The sequence below is a fragment of the Crinia signifera genome, chromosome 3 (assembly GCF_055691185.1).
Source record: "Crinia signifera chromosome 3, ASM5569118v1, whole genome shotgun sequence".
NCBI lineage: Eukaryota > Metazoa > Chordata > Amphibia > Anura > Myobatrachidae > Crinia > Crinia signifera.
In genome coordinates this window covers 43,454,157-43,472,685 of record NC_139219.1, presented here as the reverse complement: position 1 = coordinate 43,472,685, position 18,529 = coordinate 43,454,157, and the positions used below count along the sequence as shown (strand labels likewise).

The following is an 18,529-nucleotide window of genomic DNA, read 5'->3' as shown; positions in this document are numbered from 1 at the left end:
TACTGTGAGGCAGTAATGCTAACCATTACACCATCCGTGCTACCATAATGGGGCAGTTTTCAAGTGTATCATCATTTTATAGAACAACAAATGTTCAACCAACTAGTAAAGAACCAAGAAATGCTGTCATTTGAATATAAGACAACCACGACTATAGCTAAATTGCTTTTTTTTCTACCTAACGTCTATATATAGAACGATTTCAGCAGCCTTGAAATTAATGAGTAACCAAAACTGCTTTCTGTTTTAGTTTTTCTGCAGTGGGGGCTGAGATGTCTGGTTTGGGAGTCCTGCCAAATGCAGGAAAGCAGACAGAGTTGGCATTTACACAGGGCACTGGGTGAGCTCAGGAATAAGTGTAGAAGGTCATACGTCCAGTACTGATTAACTCACACTGGAATTTCTAACTGGAATCGTTATAGGCAGGTTAAAACCAAGTAACATTATGTTAGACTGACACTGAAACGTCATACCTGTATCCATAGCTGCGTAAGTGCTTTTAGGGACTACTGTTGACCATAGATCTGTCAATCTACCCCAGGCAGCACTCCAGGTGGCCACAAAAGACCAGCCATGTCAAATTAGCGTGGTTGACCAATGACAGCTGAGCAGAAGATTTCCTGAGAATTTTGTTTGGCTAGCTCCGTGAACGATATTGTTAACTATATCGTTTCGTTGGTGCTCCCGGCAAATGATATATCGCATACACACTGAACAATATTGTTAACCATTGCTAGCATGCATTGTTGGTGATATAGTCAATATTGTGCATGTGGTACAGAGAAGGGGTGTCATTAACGATGTGCAGGAACGCGCATCATTCACGATATTGAGCCAGATGTATCCAGCTTCAAAAAGTGATAAATGGAGAGTGATAAGCAGACAGCCAATCAGCTCCACACTACCATGTTACTGGCTGGGTTTGAAAACTGACAGGTAGGAGCTGATTGGCTGGTTGTTTATCACTCTCCCCTTTATCACTTTTTGAAGCTTGATACATCTGGCCTATTGAGCGTACACATTGAACAACATATCATTAACAATATTGCTATCATTCATAACGATACAGTCAGGTCCGTAAATATTAGCTTTTGATTCGATTGTCCCATTACTTTTGTAAACTGTTGTCATTCCAACACCAGTCACCTGATTTGGATGTAAACACCCTCAAATTAAAGCTTAAAGTCTGCAGTTTGATGGTGTATAGAGCCCAAAATATGAGAATTAATTCAATATTTATGGACCTGATTGTATATCGTCTTGTGTGTATGGGGCATCACCACTGCCGTGATGCTGAGGATATGAACAAGCAAAATGGAAACCTGAACCGGCACTTATAATTAATTCAAGGGGGCCAGAAAGGAGCGGAGAGGGGAGAGCAGGTAGAGGTGATGCAGCATAGGATGGGCTCATTTTTAGGTTTAATCTAATAATGATGTACTCCAATAATAGGTATGTTCCAATGATATACTTAAATGATGGACCCTAATGAAATACTACAAAATGTCTCAATCATGGACTATTATAAGTAACAGTTTCTTGATAGTGCACACACAGGGGGTATTCAATCGCCGTCGAGCATCTCCCGTGGGGGAGATGCTCGACGGGCCCTATTCAATGCTGTCTTCCCCGACAGCATTGAACAGGGTTTCCTGGCAGAACGAGCCCGACATCTCTAGCTGTCGGGCTCGTTCTGCCGAGAACAGCGGGGAAGTGACGAGCTGCCGGCTGCATCTCGTCACTTCCCAGCCGCAACTCGCGGCCACGCCCCCTTCTCGTCCCGCTGCAGGCGGGACATTGAATCCCGCCTGCATGTTCTCGGTCGAGCTGACCGAGAACGGGACTGGGTCACGGCAGGCGAGCAAGCTCGTCTGCCGTGACCCGAAGATTGAATACCCCCCACAGTCCGTAGCACTTTACAGAGAATAGTTGTACAATCACATCAGTCCCTGCCCAAGTGGAGCTTACAATCTATATTCCTTACCACATGTACACGCACACACACACAGACATTCTAGGGCCAATTAGCCTACCAGTATATTTTTGGATTGTGGGAGGAAACCGGAGTACCCTGAGGAAACCCACGCAAGTACGGGGAGAATAAACAAACTCCGCACAGTTAGGGCCATGGTGGGAATCTAACCCATGATCTCAGTGCTGTGAGGTAGTAATGCTAACCACTACACCGTCCGTGCTGCCCCTGACTAATGACTAATGACAAACTCGATGAACAGGCTCCAATGATACCACCCAAAAAAATTGTTGTAGCCAAAATGTCTTGAACATGGCAGAATGCATGGCTGCATAGGACTTAGCATCACAGGATTTTGAGCACAGCAGCCCCTAACATCTGTTACACAAATTGTACCACATAAATGATGTGTTTGGATTAAGTTATGTTTCATTGTATTATCCATTCAAAAAAATATTTACTTTAACTATGAACTATTTTCCTTTCAGGAATCCCACAAGCCCTGACAAGCAATTCCAGTGCAATTGTTGTTAATGCTAAGAGTACGGGCAAAGTGACTTTATAAATTAACCACAACATTGTTTCCTGTTTTCTAATTACTGTCTCAATAAAACAAAATGGTGTCTGTCAAAGCCTTCAACTAAAAAACTGACAAAATGCACAACTCATATACTTTTTATTTATGGTAAATTATTACTCTTGGACATATTCTTTATAACTGTATCATTCAGATATATTTGCCTTAAATTTCTGTACCAAGTGGAAGTAAATTATCAATGGTTTTCTGTCTTCTGTGTAGCAAATTACTAGTTTTTTTTTTTTTTTTTTTTAAGTGAAAACTCTTTACAGTAGACCTGTTATAACAAATATTTCTGGTTACATATAGGCACCAATGATCGCTGTCATCAATGGGGGGAAAGCAGCTCAGTGCATACACACTAAGCCACTTTCCCCCTGCCCGGCGCTGTCAGCGGACGGCTCTGCATAGCGCAGCGCTATGCAAAGCTGTCCACAAAGCCGCTCATCTGCTGGTAATAACAGCAGATGAGCGGCTTTCCCGGCGATGACGCGGTTGCGTGCATCACTGCATATCGCCGGGGCATACACACTGGGTGGCTTTGAGCAGAAATCCGCTCAAACTTTATGTTTTGAGCGGCTTTCAGCTCAAAATCGCCCAGTGTGTATGGGCCTAGAGTTCTAGCTTACGGTTCCATGTATATTGCAGGATATTTTGGGCAAACAAAAAAAATAAAAATAAACAGCAAATGTAATGAGAAATGGTAAGTCACAGGTGGCACTGGCAAGTCCCAGTTATGGGACCCCACACCGTGCACCCATAAACTTACCTCTTCAACAATGTCGCTATAATTACGGTACCTGGAACAAAGTGCAGGAGCCATTTTCCCGGAAACCTGCCAAAGCACAGTAGAGATGCTTGAGGGGAAATGGTGCATGTAGTCCTGCTCTTATACAGTAAAATCTGGCACGGTGCTTATTACCGCATATTAAGGGAAATTTACTAAGATGGGTGTTCTATTTCACATAGGGTGTTTCTATGGGCAACCAATCAGAATTGATTTCTTATTTATTTAGCAACTTCTAAAAGATAATAGATAGAATCTGATTGGTTGCCCATAATAAAATCAAATCTTCAATAGAACTCCCATCTTAGTAAATAAACCCGAGTGCGTGTTCTAAAATAAGATAGCAGGACAGTCAGGGGCACATCTAGAGAGGAAGAGGCCCGTGTGCAGTCTCCGTGCAGGCCTTCTCCTCTCTTATCTGCAGAGCAATAGACTCTGGGCACTAGGGTCATTTGGAGTACGCATGCGCAGGTCCCCATATTTTGCTGCAGCGCTGTTGCTGCCAATGTGGGACTCTGGCCGATAAATAAAAAAAAAAAAGGGTGCAGGGTGTTTGGCATGTTACCCCCTGGACCACCGGAAACACTGCATGATAGATAAGCCACTGTGGACAAAATAAAACCCGGTTATTGAGGCAATAGAGGTCTTCCTGATATCAAACTTTACTATCTGGCCTCCAATTTCCTCTTTGTCCTCCAAGCCCTTAAACAGAGTCTATGTAAACATTGCCCCTTATCTAGAATCAGAATCCGCTTTATTGGCCAGGTACTGTATACTAGCATATACTAGGAATTATATTTGGTTTGCAGTGCAGCAACCAGTTAGCTCCAGTTACAGTACAAATATACATAATACATACAGGTATATGCTAGATGTACCCTGGGGATTATGGGCGCAGGGACGGAGGGGGGTAGTCAGAAAGAGTCAGTGAGGCTGTGAGGCCGGGGGACAGGAGTTGGAGTTGGGCCCTCTCTTAACTGGAGTTCACCATTTCTGGCACCAAGCAGGAGCCATACCTCCTCTCCCACGGACTTTCTCGGCCAGGTGAGCTGGATGTTCGGGGGATTCTGCACCATGGTGCTGGGGGCCACGCCTCCCTCCTCCGTCTTGCCTCTCCTCTGCCTGCGGTCCTCTGGGGTGGGGTCCTCCTGCTGTTGCTGCTGGGGGCCGCAGCCTCATCCTACGCCGGGGCCAGCAGCCGCTTCCTGGTCAACAGCCATGTCCAGCGGCAGAGGCTGTAGCCGGAGACCTCCTCCAACCTCACCTCTTGACGCTCTCTCTCTTTGGTGCCCCTTCTCTGCTTCTCTGGGAGGCCAGGGATGGGGCTCCGGGGATGGAGCTAGGAGCTCCACGAGCAAGCGACCATCCCCGGCCCCCATCCGAAGTCATTTAATGACTTGATCTCCCAGATTTATGCCCTCCTTTTCGATGCTAGCCTCCCCTTCTTGAGACCCCAGGAAATTGCTTGGGAGCAAGATCTGGGACCTCCTCTAGATGATAAAGCTGGGACCATATGAGACTGGGAATAGCCAAGAGCTTTATTTCAACCCAATTGAAAGTACATTCTCAAAAAATAAATCTGCACACATTATGGCGCCAGCAAAAACTTTGCTTTAAATTGCAAGCAGAGCTCTCCTCTTCTCTAGATTTGGTATGTTGTGGCAATGGACTAAATAAAATTATCTCCATGATTGGGGACATATTATCCCCCAGGTATGGGCGTGCTGGTTGCTTGCTGAGTGTAGACCCTTGTACCCTTCATCCTGAGTGTTAACCCCCAAACACACTAGACAAAACTAGATATTGCTCAAAAAGCCTTCTGAGCGATATCTTTTACTATATCATCTGAACATGTACCTTGTTAACGATGGCCATGCTGCAGCCCCCGCTCCTCCCATTCCCCCCCCCCCCCCACCGTCACTCCTTCCAGTAGCATTGGCAAGTTCAAATGCACTTGCCGATGCCGGCACCCCGCCAATGCAAATATGGCGCATGGGGCCTTACCTTTATGCGTGGACCCATGGAGGGCAACTGATGATCTCTCTTTATTTCTGTGATTTCAGCCCACATGCTGTTGCTTTTTTCCCTTCTATTTATTTGATGCTTGTTGTCTTCTTACCCCTCTGATTCTGTTTTGTGGCTCTCTTTTCCTTGTCTTTTCTTCCCCTACCCTCCATAACGCCCCCACCGTCCACTATGCACCTATATCTTTTTGTTTTCTTGTTACTTGCTGAAATATTTAAAAAATAAAATGGTCTGTATTAGCCCTTTTGTATCTATCTGTTTCTCTTTGTTTACTGAACAATTATAGCCATCAAGTGTATTTCTGCAGAGTGTTTCGAGTATTTTGAGGTACATTAAAATGTCTCTATTGTGAATTCTAAATGTGTATTGTATATACAGTTTTGCAAAACGTTGGACAAAAAAACCCACATCATTTCCCATTGATGCAGAACCTCAAGATACATGTTCCAGTCTTTAAACAATCTTTTTTTTTGTATTTTTAGAGAAAATTACATATTTTTATTGCCCATATTTTTTATTTAAACAACTCTAAATACTTAATTACGCACTAGTAGGCTTGCCTGACATTTTAACATTAAAATAAGGACATTTCATTGTTATCACCTAGTCTAGAGCGCAAACTAAAAGCTGTGAATTCTCCCACGGAAACCTACATTACCTTAATTCCCACATTACCTTAATTCTGCTTTAAACTGAAAAGCAAAAAGTCACAACAGCGAAGCCGTGTGCAGCTACTGAGTGTGCCTATGCCTATATGATAAGATGACCTTATTTATTTATTTACAATTATTTATATAGCTCACACGTATTCTGCAGCGCTTTACAGTCAACATTCACATGAGTCCCGGCCCCAGTACACACTCACACTCACACACACACTCACACACACTAATTTGTAGGATTACTTTTTTATTGGCTTTAATTAATCTACCAGTATATTTTTGGATTGTGGAAGGAAACCAAAGTACCCGGAGTAAACGGACGCAAGGACGCAAGCATGGCGATAATATTAAAATTCTGCACAGTTAGGGCCATGGCGGGAATCAAATCCATGACCTCAGCACTGTGAGACAGTAACGCTAAGGGCTATTTCACACACTCCGGCTCCAGCAAAAACCCGTACGGCCAGGAAGCCGTGCAGCACGCAGCAGTTTAGAATGTTGGGGATGGCCACAGCCCGGCAGCCGTCCCATCCAGTAGTGGGATCCAGCTGCAACCGGGCGGCCAGGCCGTGGCCGTCCCGTGTCACTGGACACAATAGTGTCCATTAACAACTACTGTGTGCGGCACGGCTTTTGGCCGTGCGGGATTTTGCCGCCCAGCAGGAGCCAGAGTGTGTGAAAAAGCCCTTACCATTACACCGTCCTTCCTACCACCACCTACTACTGCCTAATCTTCTGGGAGGGTGTAGTCCTCCATACCCTACGGAGAGTAGGCAGATCTACTGCAACCCGCCCCTTTCCAAGTGAATTGTGACGTTTTCTATTGATGGGGGGGCGGGCCTAATAATGTGAAAGCCCAGTCCCTACCCCAGAAGGGCTTCTCCAGAAGAGGAGACAGAAAAATTAGGCAATTATGATGAGCGAACAGTGAGAAGAATGTAAATAACATTCCCACTGATGGAAAAGTGCTGTAATGCTAGAGACATTCTGATGCCCCCGGAATGCAATGTTACCGAACCTACTACAGTACTTCGTTTACTATCACATTTCCCAATGCTTCAGGTACTTGCAATAGTAAACTGTTTGGGAGCAGAGCAAACCACTTTCTACTAGGTGGAAGGGGTCATGTTTGAGGGTCTGTGTAAAAGTTATTTAGAAATGTGTATAACACTATTCTATTGAATTCTATTGAACAGCTCATTCATTTGATGCCCAGGTTGTTGCGCCAAGCTGTTTAAATATAGCGATTCCTGTTTGTGTGGTTTCACTAGCAGTGACTCCCTGTAATGACATGTTCTCCTCTCTATTGTTTTCTATGATACAGTATGTGTGTGTGTGTGTGTGTATAGATAGCATCAGACTACTAGAGCATTAACCCCTCACAGGACTGGAAGATGTTCTGGATTTGAATGACTAGGCCAAATGTTTGCATATGTTGCGAGTAATGAACGATAAGGACTTTATTTCTTAATTCCCTCATTAAAAAAAGTAGTGCTCTAGGGGGGGGGATGCTCTAACATCCGCTCCCCAGCTCTGCCGCACATCGCCTGCATAATTATCGCATATGCAGTAACATATCCGATAATTATGGCAAAGGACAGCTCTTGCGTTAAGAGCTGTCCTTTGCGATAGAGTCAGCGGGTCCCATAGGGACCCGGCAGCTCTCCCCTCCCTTCCTTACCCGGTGCTGCTGCTGCTGCGCCGGGCTCTCCTCCTCCCTGCACCCGAAAGAGGATCAGTGTAGGGAGGAGGTCACAGGTCCGGGCAGCACAGCTCTGTGCTGCCCGGACACAGGTGAGAGGGGAGGGGCGATGCGGGGTGGCGGGGGTCCGTGCGAGGTGGCGGTGGGATGGCGCGGGGCGGTGGAGGGTTGTGGTAGAAGCCCATTGGCTTCTATGGGACAGCATCACAAAATGCGGTAAAAACCCAGATACAAAACCCTGGGGTTTTTACAGCATTTTTAGCTTAGAGAATCTCCCCCAAGGGGTTTGAGTCTCTCCCTTATCTGGGACGAGACAACTAGCTTTTACGTCAGTTTGCAGTGGATATTTATGGAGTGTTTAATTTAATACATGCATGTCCAAACTATGGCCCTCCAGCTGTTGTGAAACTACAGGTCCCATCATGCCTTGCCACAGTTTTGGTATTATTGAATGCTAAAACTATGGCAAGGCATGCTGGGATAAGTAGTTTCTCAACAGTTGAAGGGAGATAATTTGGACACGCCTGATTTAATACCTTTGCAGGAAATACTAGAGAAATGATGATTTCACATCTTCCTAAATAAAGAAAAAGGCATACTGTAGGTATCCAACCACATTTTGCACGCTGGGTACAGGGTTTTAGGATTTTGTCTCACTCTACAAAAGTTACACCAGGCCCATTTTCACCATGCAGGGGCCATGTCGCAATGCCATGTCATCTTTTCCAATACAATACTGCACCTCCTCCTCCCTGGACTTCGGTCTCTCCTGCCCACCCCTAGTTACACCACAAATGAGTAACGATAACTAAAATCACATATCTATTGCTGCAGCAAGGAGAAAAAACCCTGCACTTTGGAATAATATTCGTTTAGAAAACTGATACATGTGGCAAACTTGGCCCATTTCCCCTTATGATTCCTGAAATTCCGCTCCCAGACAGTACAGCCTAAGCTTCAGAATCTAACAAAGTATCTTTCATTGGAAGTCAGATGCTGATTCCCTGCGTCTCTAACACAAACTGAGCACCCAATAAATATAGATGGCCTGTCTGCGGACAAGTCAGCTGTTATGACAAGATAATAACAAAAGGTACGGTTTAGATGGATTTTAACACAACTATGTCCTAAGTCAGCTTTCAATCGGTAGAATGTGTCGGAAAAATATACACCAGGCTAAAAATAACAGCTAAAATCACTTTATTTTCCACTCATGGAGTGCAGGATCACATCTGTGCTCTCCATAGTAAGTGGGCGAGCCACTGGAGCATAACCAACTAGAACGCAGGCATTTATTAAATATTTCTAACACCTATTTCCAGCACAAAACAGACCAACATTGACAGTATATGTTTAAAGCACGAACTTTAGAGATAGAAGGGAGCATGTGATATATTATTCACTGTTACAACAGTTGTGGCTAGAACTACTTCTGTTTTCCCATCATGCACTTGGTCCACGTATACCTGGAGGGGAAATATAAATCTGTGGCAAAGCGAAGCAAGCCACAGTACCCGAAACATGGTGTGTGAAGTGAGGGTACAATCCAGCTGAAATAAGAGAAAATCACCTACACCTACGTAAATTACAGATACTCTAACATAAAAAGTGCCGCGAGGGTATCTAACAACTTCCGCCCTCACCTAACGTTACATCCTACTCACAAAACAGAAGCGGATCTAGACACAACCTTTTTACAACACATGGGGCTTAATTCAGCATCAGTTGTAATCAAGCGAAAATTAGCAACATTACAACTGCTGATGCCAGGTAGAGAGGGTGCAGACACACCTGTGCTGTCTGGACCACGCCCCACAAACGCATTGTCACACCCCCGCCCCCCCTAGACTGCTGTTAAAAAATTACGCAATGTGACCGCCCTTTAAAAATCTCGACCTTTTTTTGCTGATTTACATATCACAGCGTAACAATGCAAGTCCAGGCAGCTGCAGCATTTGCATATTTTCGTACAGCAGCTCTGTACTAAGTCACAGCTGGGAATGCATTAGGTACATCGCTGAAGCACAGGCCCAGTATACCAGACATTACAGCATTTGCTATTTGTACAGAAAGTAAGAATAAAGAATAATGGTCACTTATGACCATTCAAAAATGAAATCTACGGAATAAAGGTCATTTTCTGATGATTTACTGTAATAAATATGAACCAGCTATATAAGAGCATGCTTCAGCGGGGCAAGATGGTACACCTCCAATTTCGCGGGACCGCCCCGGTTTTCTGGGACATTCCCGCATCACGCCCGGGGCCGACAATGTGCAGCAGGGGAGGGGGGTACATGGGAGTTTCCCCTGTCACTTGTGAATGGACAGACAGCATCTATTCCTGCAGCCTGCGGGGCTGGGGGCATGAGCCGCTAGCCATGCCCCCGCAGCGGTCGAAAACGGGGGCGTGAGCTTGTGGAAGGATTGTGATTATAGGCCATGCCCCTTTCCACCAGGCCACACCCCCAAAATGTCGGGCGTGAGAAGTGTCCCTCCTCCGGATCTTCAAAAGTTGGGAGGCATGCACTGTGAATCACTAAGCGACACATAACAAACGGTCTTTATGGTCGCTGTCCCAACAAAATGCCTGGAAAAGCCTTCTCTACTTAGAACCTCTTCGTGATGTGCCGGCTACTTACCTACCATATTCCTGCATCTCCCAGAGTGAACTTTGACAAGTATATTTGTATCATTATTGAAGCATTGGGTGGGACAAACACTGTCCCTTTAAAATTAAATATGTTAATGTCTTTTTAAGCCACTTGATGCAGCCTCGGCCTTGATTCAGAGACACAACTTATATCACAGGAAAAGAACTCAGAACATATTTATGATTACACGTACTAGGCAGTGTTTTTGGTTCTAAATGTTCTAATAACAATTGTTTTGGTCTACTAGGCTAAAGTGTACGCAGTACCCGAGCACGTGTATCATAATAACATGTGTTATCTATACTGTATATGTAAAAGATACTAGAGAGGTATGTTGAAGCCTAATCCTATTTATCATGATGTGGCATATGATTATTGCAAGTTTTATAACTTAAAGCTGTAACTGTCATAAGATACGTACAAATCAGCAACATATGTGGCCGTTACTGCAGGCTCATGTCACGTACAATGTATTTTGAATACAAAATATAAATAAATTATTACACAACAATAAAAGGTCAAATACTTAATTTGTAAATTAACAACAGCTATTAAGGCCCACATACACTTGAGCAACTTCTCCCCGCAGAGATGTCGCATGCAACCCCTCCTTGAACCCCGGGCGCCAAAAGCTTGCATGCGATATATAGCATGTGCTCCTAGCCAAGCCTGCCTGGCTCGGATGCAATCCAACAGATCGCTTCTACAGCTCTGGTGCGATACACACGGGACTGTGCATCGCATCGGACCTGCTGTCAATCGCATGCAGTTTGAATGCTTTTAATGTGGTTGACCACAATCGCATGAAAAGAGCCAAAATTGCAGGTGAATCGCCTAATGTATGGCTAGCCTAACATATACAGTAGGAGTCTGTCTGAGTGTGTGTTTTTTTGTCCATAAAATCACAATATACAGTATGAGCAAGCAGTGGAGAAAGCCTCAATCAGTGTAAGCAGTGCATTTGCATTTGCCACCATAACCTGTTATTTGCACCGGACGACTCGCAAGTAAACATTTCTGGAGTATATGACCCGATGTCTCTTCGGGTTACAACGCAAAACTGCACTGTCTGCACTGAACAACCATGGCCCTCCCACTGACAAAGGCTGCCATAAGTGACAGAGTAATGTAAATCTGAATAGGCGGATAAGTGCGCATTTGCATTGACATCCCCTACTGGTACAATACTACTAACACAATACAATACCCTCACAATGTCTATGATAATGTGTAGGTTGTAATTTCAGTTGACTCCTTAGGCCGCAGACTATGTAAGCAAACCCCTGACGTACTGCCAATCTCACAGCATGTACTAACACAACAGTACATCATCAGCGCTAGGGATAAAAGGGAGTGCAATGGGCATGACTCAGGAAGGGGGTGCAAGATTTATTTCCAAGCCGATGGTTCCCACTAAGCTGAAAAACATTAGGATGCACATTCTCACTGCACAGCTGTATTATGAGCCTAGGAACGTTGTTAGCGGATTGTGTTTCATGTCGTCACGCTGTGCTAGTGAAAGAGGCTGATTCATCCAAATATCTAAGTAACTAGAGGAAAGCGTAGCATGAATAATGATGTTATCTCATATGGCATGCATTCAAAATGTATATGTCCACAGCATACAGTTCATCTAGTTTCCTTGTGCATTAAACAACACTTTTATGCATGGCGTTACTCAGTAGAACTAAGAATCTTTGCGTGCAACATTTTCTATTAACATGCAACTTATTCATAAAGCAGTGCAAATTGGATCCACAAGCATCTTCTGCTGATTTAAATGATATGCTGCATGCTTTTACAGTAATCTGTGTGTGACCACAGCTGTATCTGCATATGAAATGCTATGTTATAGTGTCAGTGGCTGTTTCCCACGAGAACTATTTACACTGGTTTGCAAATAAAACGCATAATGGGAAAAAATTGCACGCAAAAACACTGCGCTATCGAGTCACATTGAGCTGCTCACGCATTGGGAGAAATTGACTAAGAAGACGAATGCGAAAAATCATATTCGTATTCTTAATACGAATGAATATGAATGAATACAACTGGTGTAGTCCTATTTTCATTTGTATTCCGGAGGATAATTTACTAATCAGTCGTATTTGACTGATTTGTATTATCCGATGGCGTATTGAGTCGTATATTTTCCGATACAAATTCGTATTTTAAATACAAATTCCTATTTTTAAATACAAATTTGTATTGGTTTTAGCCTGCACGGATCAGTCAGATCTGTGCAGGCTTCAGTGTTAAAACAAAAAAATAAAAATAAACAAATTAAAAAAAAAACGATGTGGGGTCCCCCCCCCACAGCTATAACCAGCCCAGGCTCACAGAGCCGGTCCTGGTTGTAAAAAAAAAATAAGGGAAAATTTTGCATGGGGGTTCCCTGTATTTTTTACAACCAGCACCAGGCCCAAGGGCCGCTCCTGGTTCCCAAAGTACGGGGACAAAACGAGTAGGGGTCCCCCGTATTTTAAGAACCAGCACCAGGCCCAACCAGAGAGCAGGGTAATGCCACAGCTGGGGGAGTCCCCCAGGCCAAAGCATTCACCCCCTTGACCGGTCAGCATGGGCAGGGGTCCTGGGGAAGTGGGGACCCCCCAAAGAAGGGGTCCCCCCCTCCAGAGCTTACCTGCCCATGCTGAAGCCTGGGGCTGTCCTCAATGCCCCTGGACGGTGGACATCGAGCTGATTAAATGTGTTAAAATAGAGAAAACAATCAGGTTTTGCTGTGGAATTATGAGTCCCAGCAAGCCTGGAAGGCATACTGGGACTTGGAGAACCACAAGTCCCAGCATACAGTCCACTAATGGGCTTGCTGGGACTCTTAGTTCCACAGCAAAACCAATAGTTAAATAAAAGAACACTGACACATGAAAAATAAAACTTTGTTTCACACAGAGCCCATTCATCCATACTTACCTATCTTGACTGAAGATCGGTCACCTTGTCCAGTAGAATTCCAGTATGGGTACCTGTGGAGGCAAACCATACTTACATCTCCTAGGCGTGGATCGGGTCCTCTTCTTTCCCCGTAGGCATCCAGTACTTGGCAAAAAAAGATGCCTACGGTTCGGATGTTCAATTTATTTTTTTGCCAAGTACGGTGGACTACTTCAGGAGTGAAGAGGACCGATCTACGCCGGAGGAGCTTTGTGAGTATAATTTCCTTCCACAGGTCCCCCTATGGATTTCTTAAGACACCCGGACCCTGGACCCCAGGACCGATGGATGGGGGCTCAAGATAGGTATCAGTATGTATGGGCTATGTATGTATTAAAGTTTTATTTTTCTAGTGTACAGATGGGGCCAGGCTCATCTTTGCTGGCGAATCGCCAGAACGTCACCGCTGGCGATCCACCAGCAGCCCGGCTCACCATCTGACTGAGACGCGCGTGCGTCTCACGCGCACTCACGTCTCAGTGTCCGTGCGCCAAGGCAATGGGACCGTGTCCGTCTCCGCTTCAGGGAGACGGACAGAGTTGGGGGCGGGGGGGGGGGGAGTGCGGGGAGGCGGTGGGGACCCCGGGTGACCGCCGTCAAGCCGGCGGGGACTCTGGGGAAGCCGTCAGAAGGGGACGTGCGCACATCTCGTGCACGCACGTCCCCTTTCGCAAATACAGATGGCGGGGGATGGCGGATGGCGTCGCCATCGCCATCCCCTGCAAAGAAGAGCCCGGCTCCATCTGTAAGTGTGCTTTTATTTAACTATTGGTTTTGCTGTGGAACTAAGAGTCCCAGCAAGCCCATTAATGGGCCACATGCTGGGACTTGTGGTTCTCCAAGTTCCAGTATGGGTTCCAGGCTTGATGGGACTCATAGTTTCACAGCAAAACCCAATGGTTTATTCTAATTTTTACACCACAATCAGTCTGGTACCCACAGCCCAGGGGTACCAGGGACAGCCCCAGGCTTAAGCCTGGGCAGGGACATTCGGGAGGGGGGGGGACCACCTTCATTGGGGGGATTCCCACTCCCCCAGGACCCTGCCCAGGCTGACCGGTCAGGGGGGTAATGCTTTGGCCGGGGGACTTGTATAAAAAGTCTTTCCCCGGCTGTGGCATTACCCTGCTGGCTGGTTGGGCCTGGTGCTGGTTCTTAAATAGGGGGGATCCCTAGTCAATTTGTCCCCCGTATTTTGGGAACCAGCACCGGCCCTTGAGCTTGGTGCTGGTCGTAAAAAATACGGGGAACCCCTACTCCGTTTGTTCTCTGATGGGTTTCTTTTACACACTGCAGCCTGCACGACTCTGACTGATCCGTGCAGGCGGTACTTATATGTTAGTTGGGCGCCCACTAAGCTATTTGCTTAGTGGGCTATTCTGCATAAGGAAATCGCATCACATGTCTTTTAGTTTCACACTATGCGTGCTATGTGATGTTACTAATGTCTTTTACTGCTTACTGCTATTTTTCCCGGTCTTATTTTTTCCGCTCTTATCGCATCGCATTGTACCTCACGATGCAATGCGATAGTGACAATTGTAGGTACCCCCTTATTATCCACACCACCCCATAGTAACCCCCCCAGTATCCACACCACCCCATAGCGTTGCAAGCACAGCGTTGCCCCACTATCCACGCCACCCCGAAGCCTGGCGAGCGGCAGAGGAACGCGTCCTCCCGACCTTTTTATACCCCCACTATCCACGTCGGCGTGGAGTTGATTTTATATAGTGTGGCGAGCACAGCAAGCCACGAGCCCAAAGCGCGGCGAGCGTACGCGGAAAACATGTAAAGTAATCCGCGTCCGCTCGCCACGCTTCAGGCTCACTATATAAAATCCACTCCACGTCGACGTGGATAGTGGGGGTATGAAAAGGTCGGGAGGACGCATTCCGCCGCCGCTCGCCACGCTTCGAGGTGGCGTGGATAGTATTCAGAAACCATAGTTACGGTAATTTATAGACATACATCACAACTACTGTACAGTATATGCATATAAAGCACTGAGATCGAATCGCACGGCACTAAAACGGAACATGCGATGCGATTTTCTTCCGCAAGTGTACGTATGTAAAGTGGACGCCCAACTAACATATAAGTACAGTGCAGGCTTCTACCAAATACACCAGGAAATTGAAGTCTAATTTCCTGGCATATTTGGCCAGCAATTATCGTCCGTTTTCTTTTGAATGGTGATTCCTGTCGATGGTGTATCCATTCGTACTTATAAATACAAATACGAATGTGCCATCAATATGAATAGCCATATTTTCGGGATAGTAAATCCCGAAAATATGAATGTGTAAAAAATAGGTGTATTTCTGGATACGAATACATCTATTTTTTTTTTTACGAATTTCCTTTAGTAAATTTCCCCCATTATGTTTAACACAGATTGGAGTGCATGGTGGATAAATGTATGTGCACGCATCTCTACAAAAACAGATTAAATATTAACTTTGCTCTATGCTGTAATATGTTAATGAAAACCCCCAAAATGACAAACAACAAAGAACATCCCGTGATTTCATAGAAATCTGTCTGGTTGGTGGCTACTGATTGTAGATCAGATATAATGTAAAGACAGTGAACTCATACCCCTTTCACATCGGCCACTCAAAAATGCCGGATCATTTTGCCGGGTGTAGCCTAACCCCAATTGCCGGGTTGAAAAGATAAACCCGGTCATTTTATTTCTGGTTTGAAAGAGGTATAACTGAAATTTCTGGAGAATGACTTGTTCCTACATACAGTACATGCCAGATCTGCTCAGTTTGTTATTGTTGTTTACTGGAGAAATTCTGGAGAAATGGTGACATGCAAGACTTCTCCTGGTCCACAGAGGAGAAGGACTGAAGATAAAACAAGGCTAAATATAGAGCAAAAAGAAAGTATGATGGGCTATTGTCTGGAACTTAGGCCTGCAGTGGGCAGAATATAGACCCCAATGAAAAGTATGCAGAGAAATCTAGAAATCAAGAAGATTGTAGAGGACTCTTACCAAAAGTAGGGATGCCAATCAGTGGCGTAACTAGATACATGTGGGCCCCATAGCAAAAGTTTGTAAGGGCCCCTATTTATCACCTTATGCTGAAAAATGTATACAGCATATCATACTTTGACAGGCAAAGTGGCCCCCCCTCAGCTCTGGGCCCCATAGCAGCTGCACTCCCTGCACCTATGGTAGTTACGCCCTTGATAACAATCCCGGGGCAGTTTTTTGGATCCTGGTATTGCCATCTCTAAAAAAAAGCTCCCCTATTCCCCCCATTAACTAACTTGGGCAAGCAGGCGGTGCCGGGTGCGGGCAGTTGGCAGCAGTGCGGAGGTGCCGCCAGGAGTGGTTGGTGTGACAGCAGTGGCGCAGAAGATTAATTACCTTGAAGAATACGCTGTTTATTTCTATGCACTATCCCTTTAATAAATACCCTTCTCCTTCTCTAAACTGTCTTGTGTCTGTGCTGTTACGTCTCAGCTTTCTTTGCAGATAACTAAAATCCCAGCATGCATCTGCTATGTGGTGCTGCTGAAAGTTTTCATTCTGGGAACGTTTAGTCACTCAGCACTGGTTTTGTGCTTCTATTGCTTTAAATGGTCTGGGCATTTAATCCTGCACGAGAGTCATGTGACATTACCTTCTCTGCCAGTAATTCTCTGATCCTGTTAGCCTGGATACGGAACTTCATCAGCTGGGACTCCAGCGTAATACACCTTTCTTCCCAATCTATAGCTCCTTCGCCTTCCAGATGCTCTGCCATGCTTGCTGTAAGAAGGAAAACACATAAACAGTATGTGAGTGGTCACTTTGTGACAGAGTCAATACTCCCTCCTATACTTCCTGTAGTGGATCTACAATGAGCCATCTGTGAAACTTGGTTGAATCCTGCTACTTATTGCATAGGATAAGAAATAGGGGGTGTGCAAAATGTGTACTGTATTAGAGGTTATGGCCCTGAAATGTGGAACGAAGTTTCCAAAAATTATATATATATATATAAAAAACTAATTATTACAATACATACAGTATATTATATAAACAAACACACATACTGTACAAATACATGTAAATATCCCCATGCACACACATTTGCGTTTTGTAATGAAAGCAAAAAAATCATGTTAAAAACTAGCTTAATAATACTATAACAACAATTACTTATTGCACAGGATTAATTCAAAACAAAATGATTTTGCATAAAGTAATCATTTTAATTTTACGGTGATAGATGATGCTGCAAGGGTACCGCCAGCTAAGCAATTCCAGCCATACATAGCATTCCTACAGTCACATGATTTACACAACCAATCTCTTGCTAGAGCAACCTATTTAAACTGCTTCTGGCCACCTGTACCTTGCCAGTACAATAACTTTCCTTGGACTCTAGGTCCCCTGTGGCAGAAGCAGTTCCTATTTTCTGAGATCCAGAATCTGAAACAGAATCCTGCATTTGTCATACCCCTTTCACACCACACCAAATACCCTGTTTATTTGGCGAGTTAACTTGGGCCACACCTTGGTGTGAAAGGGTTAACTTGGATACAGTGACCCTGGTTACAGGGTAGTGTGAACCTGCAACCTGGGTCATGCAGGTTACCTGTTCAAGTAAGCTAAGGTAATGCTGGCCATTGATGGCCTGATTCCCAGTTCTGCCAATGCAGATCTGCCAATCGGCGGACAATGATGATCAATGATCCACTGAAGGGTTGGAGTTGAAGAGTTGTGGAATTGAGGATTTCCAGTATATAGTTACAGACAAGTAAATACCATTTTGAGTGCCAAGTGAATTTGACAAAATAGGTGTGAAAATTGCCAAGCCAACATTTGTATTCATCATAACAACCTGTAACGTTTACCTTAAATAGGAAATATCTTTTTTTAACATAACTCTCAAGAGAGAGTTAAACAGGGGTTAAACATAGACACAAACTTAATTAGTCTGAGTCAGAATAAACCACTGATTGCATATGGCAATGTCATGTATTTTTTAAGATCTGCATCCTTTTTTGTGTAGGGCTACAATTGTACATGGTTTGTATAAAAAGTAATGAGACCAAATTTGGGAAAAAATATTTATTGAAGATATCGCTACAAACAATTAAAATTATTCAAAATAAGACCCTTGTGCGTCGCCACACTTCTGCCAATGAGTTGTTCACACTTGGTAGGCGCCGTGGAAGTCCTTTTCCGGAACGTC

At 44.7% G+C, this 18,529-nt stretch overlaps 1 protein-coding gene across 2 annotated transcripts in view; it reads right to left on the bottom strand.

Annotated features, from left to right (window-relative positions):
• The window catches only part of PLEKHH2 (pleckstrin homology, MyTH4 and FERM domain containing H2), a 129,425-nt gene that overhangs the window by 98,672 nt on the left and 12,224 nt on the right, over positions 1 to 18,529 (bottom strand). For both annotated transcript variants that reach the window (XM_083175705.1, XM_083175706.1), the window contains exon 2: positions 16,970 to 17,097. In XM_083175705.1, the coding sequence (XP_083031831.1) occupies positions 16,970 to 17,092 (123 nt within the window). In that variant the 5' untranslated portion in view covers positions 17,093 to 17,097. The remainder of the gene's footprint in view (positions 1 to 16,969; positions 17,098 to 18,529) is intronic.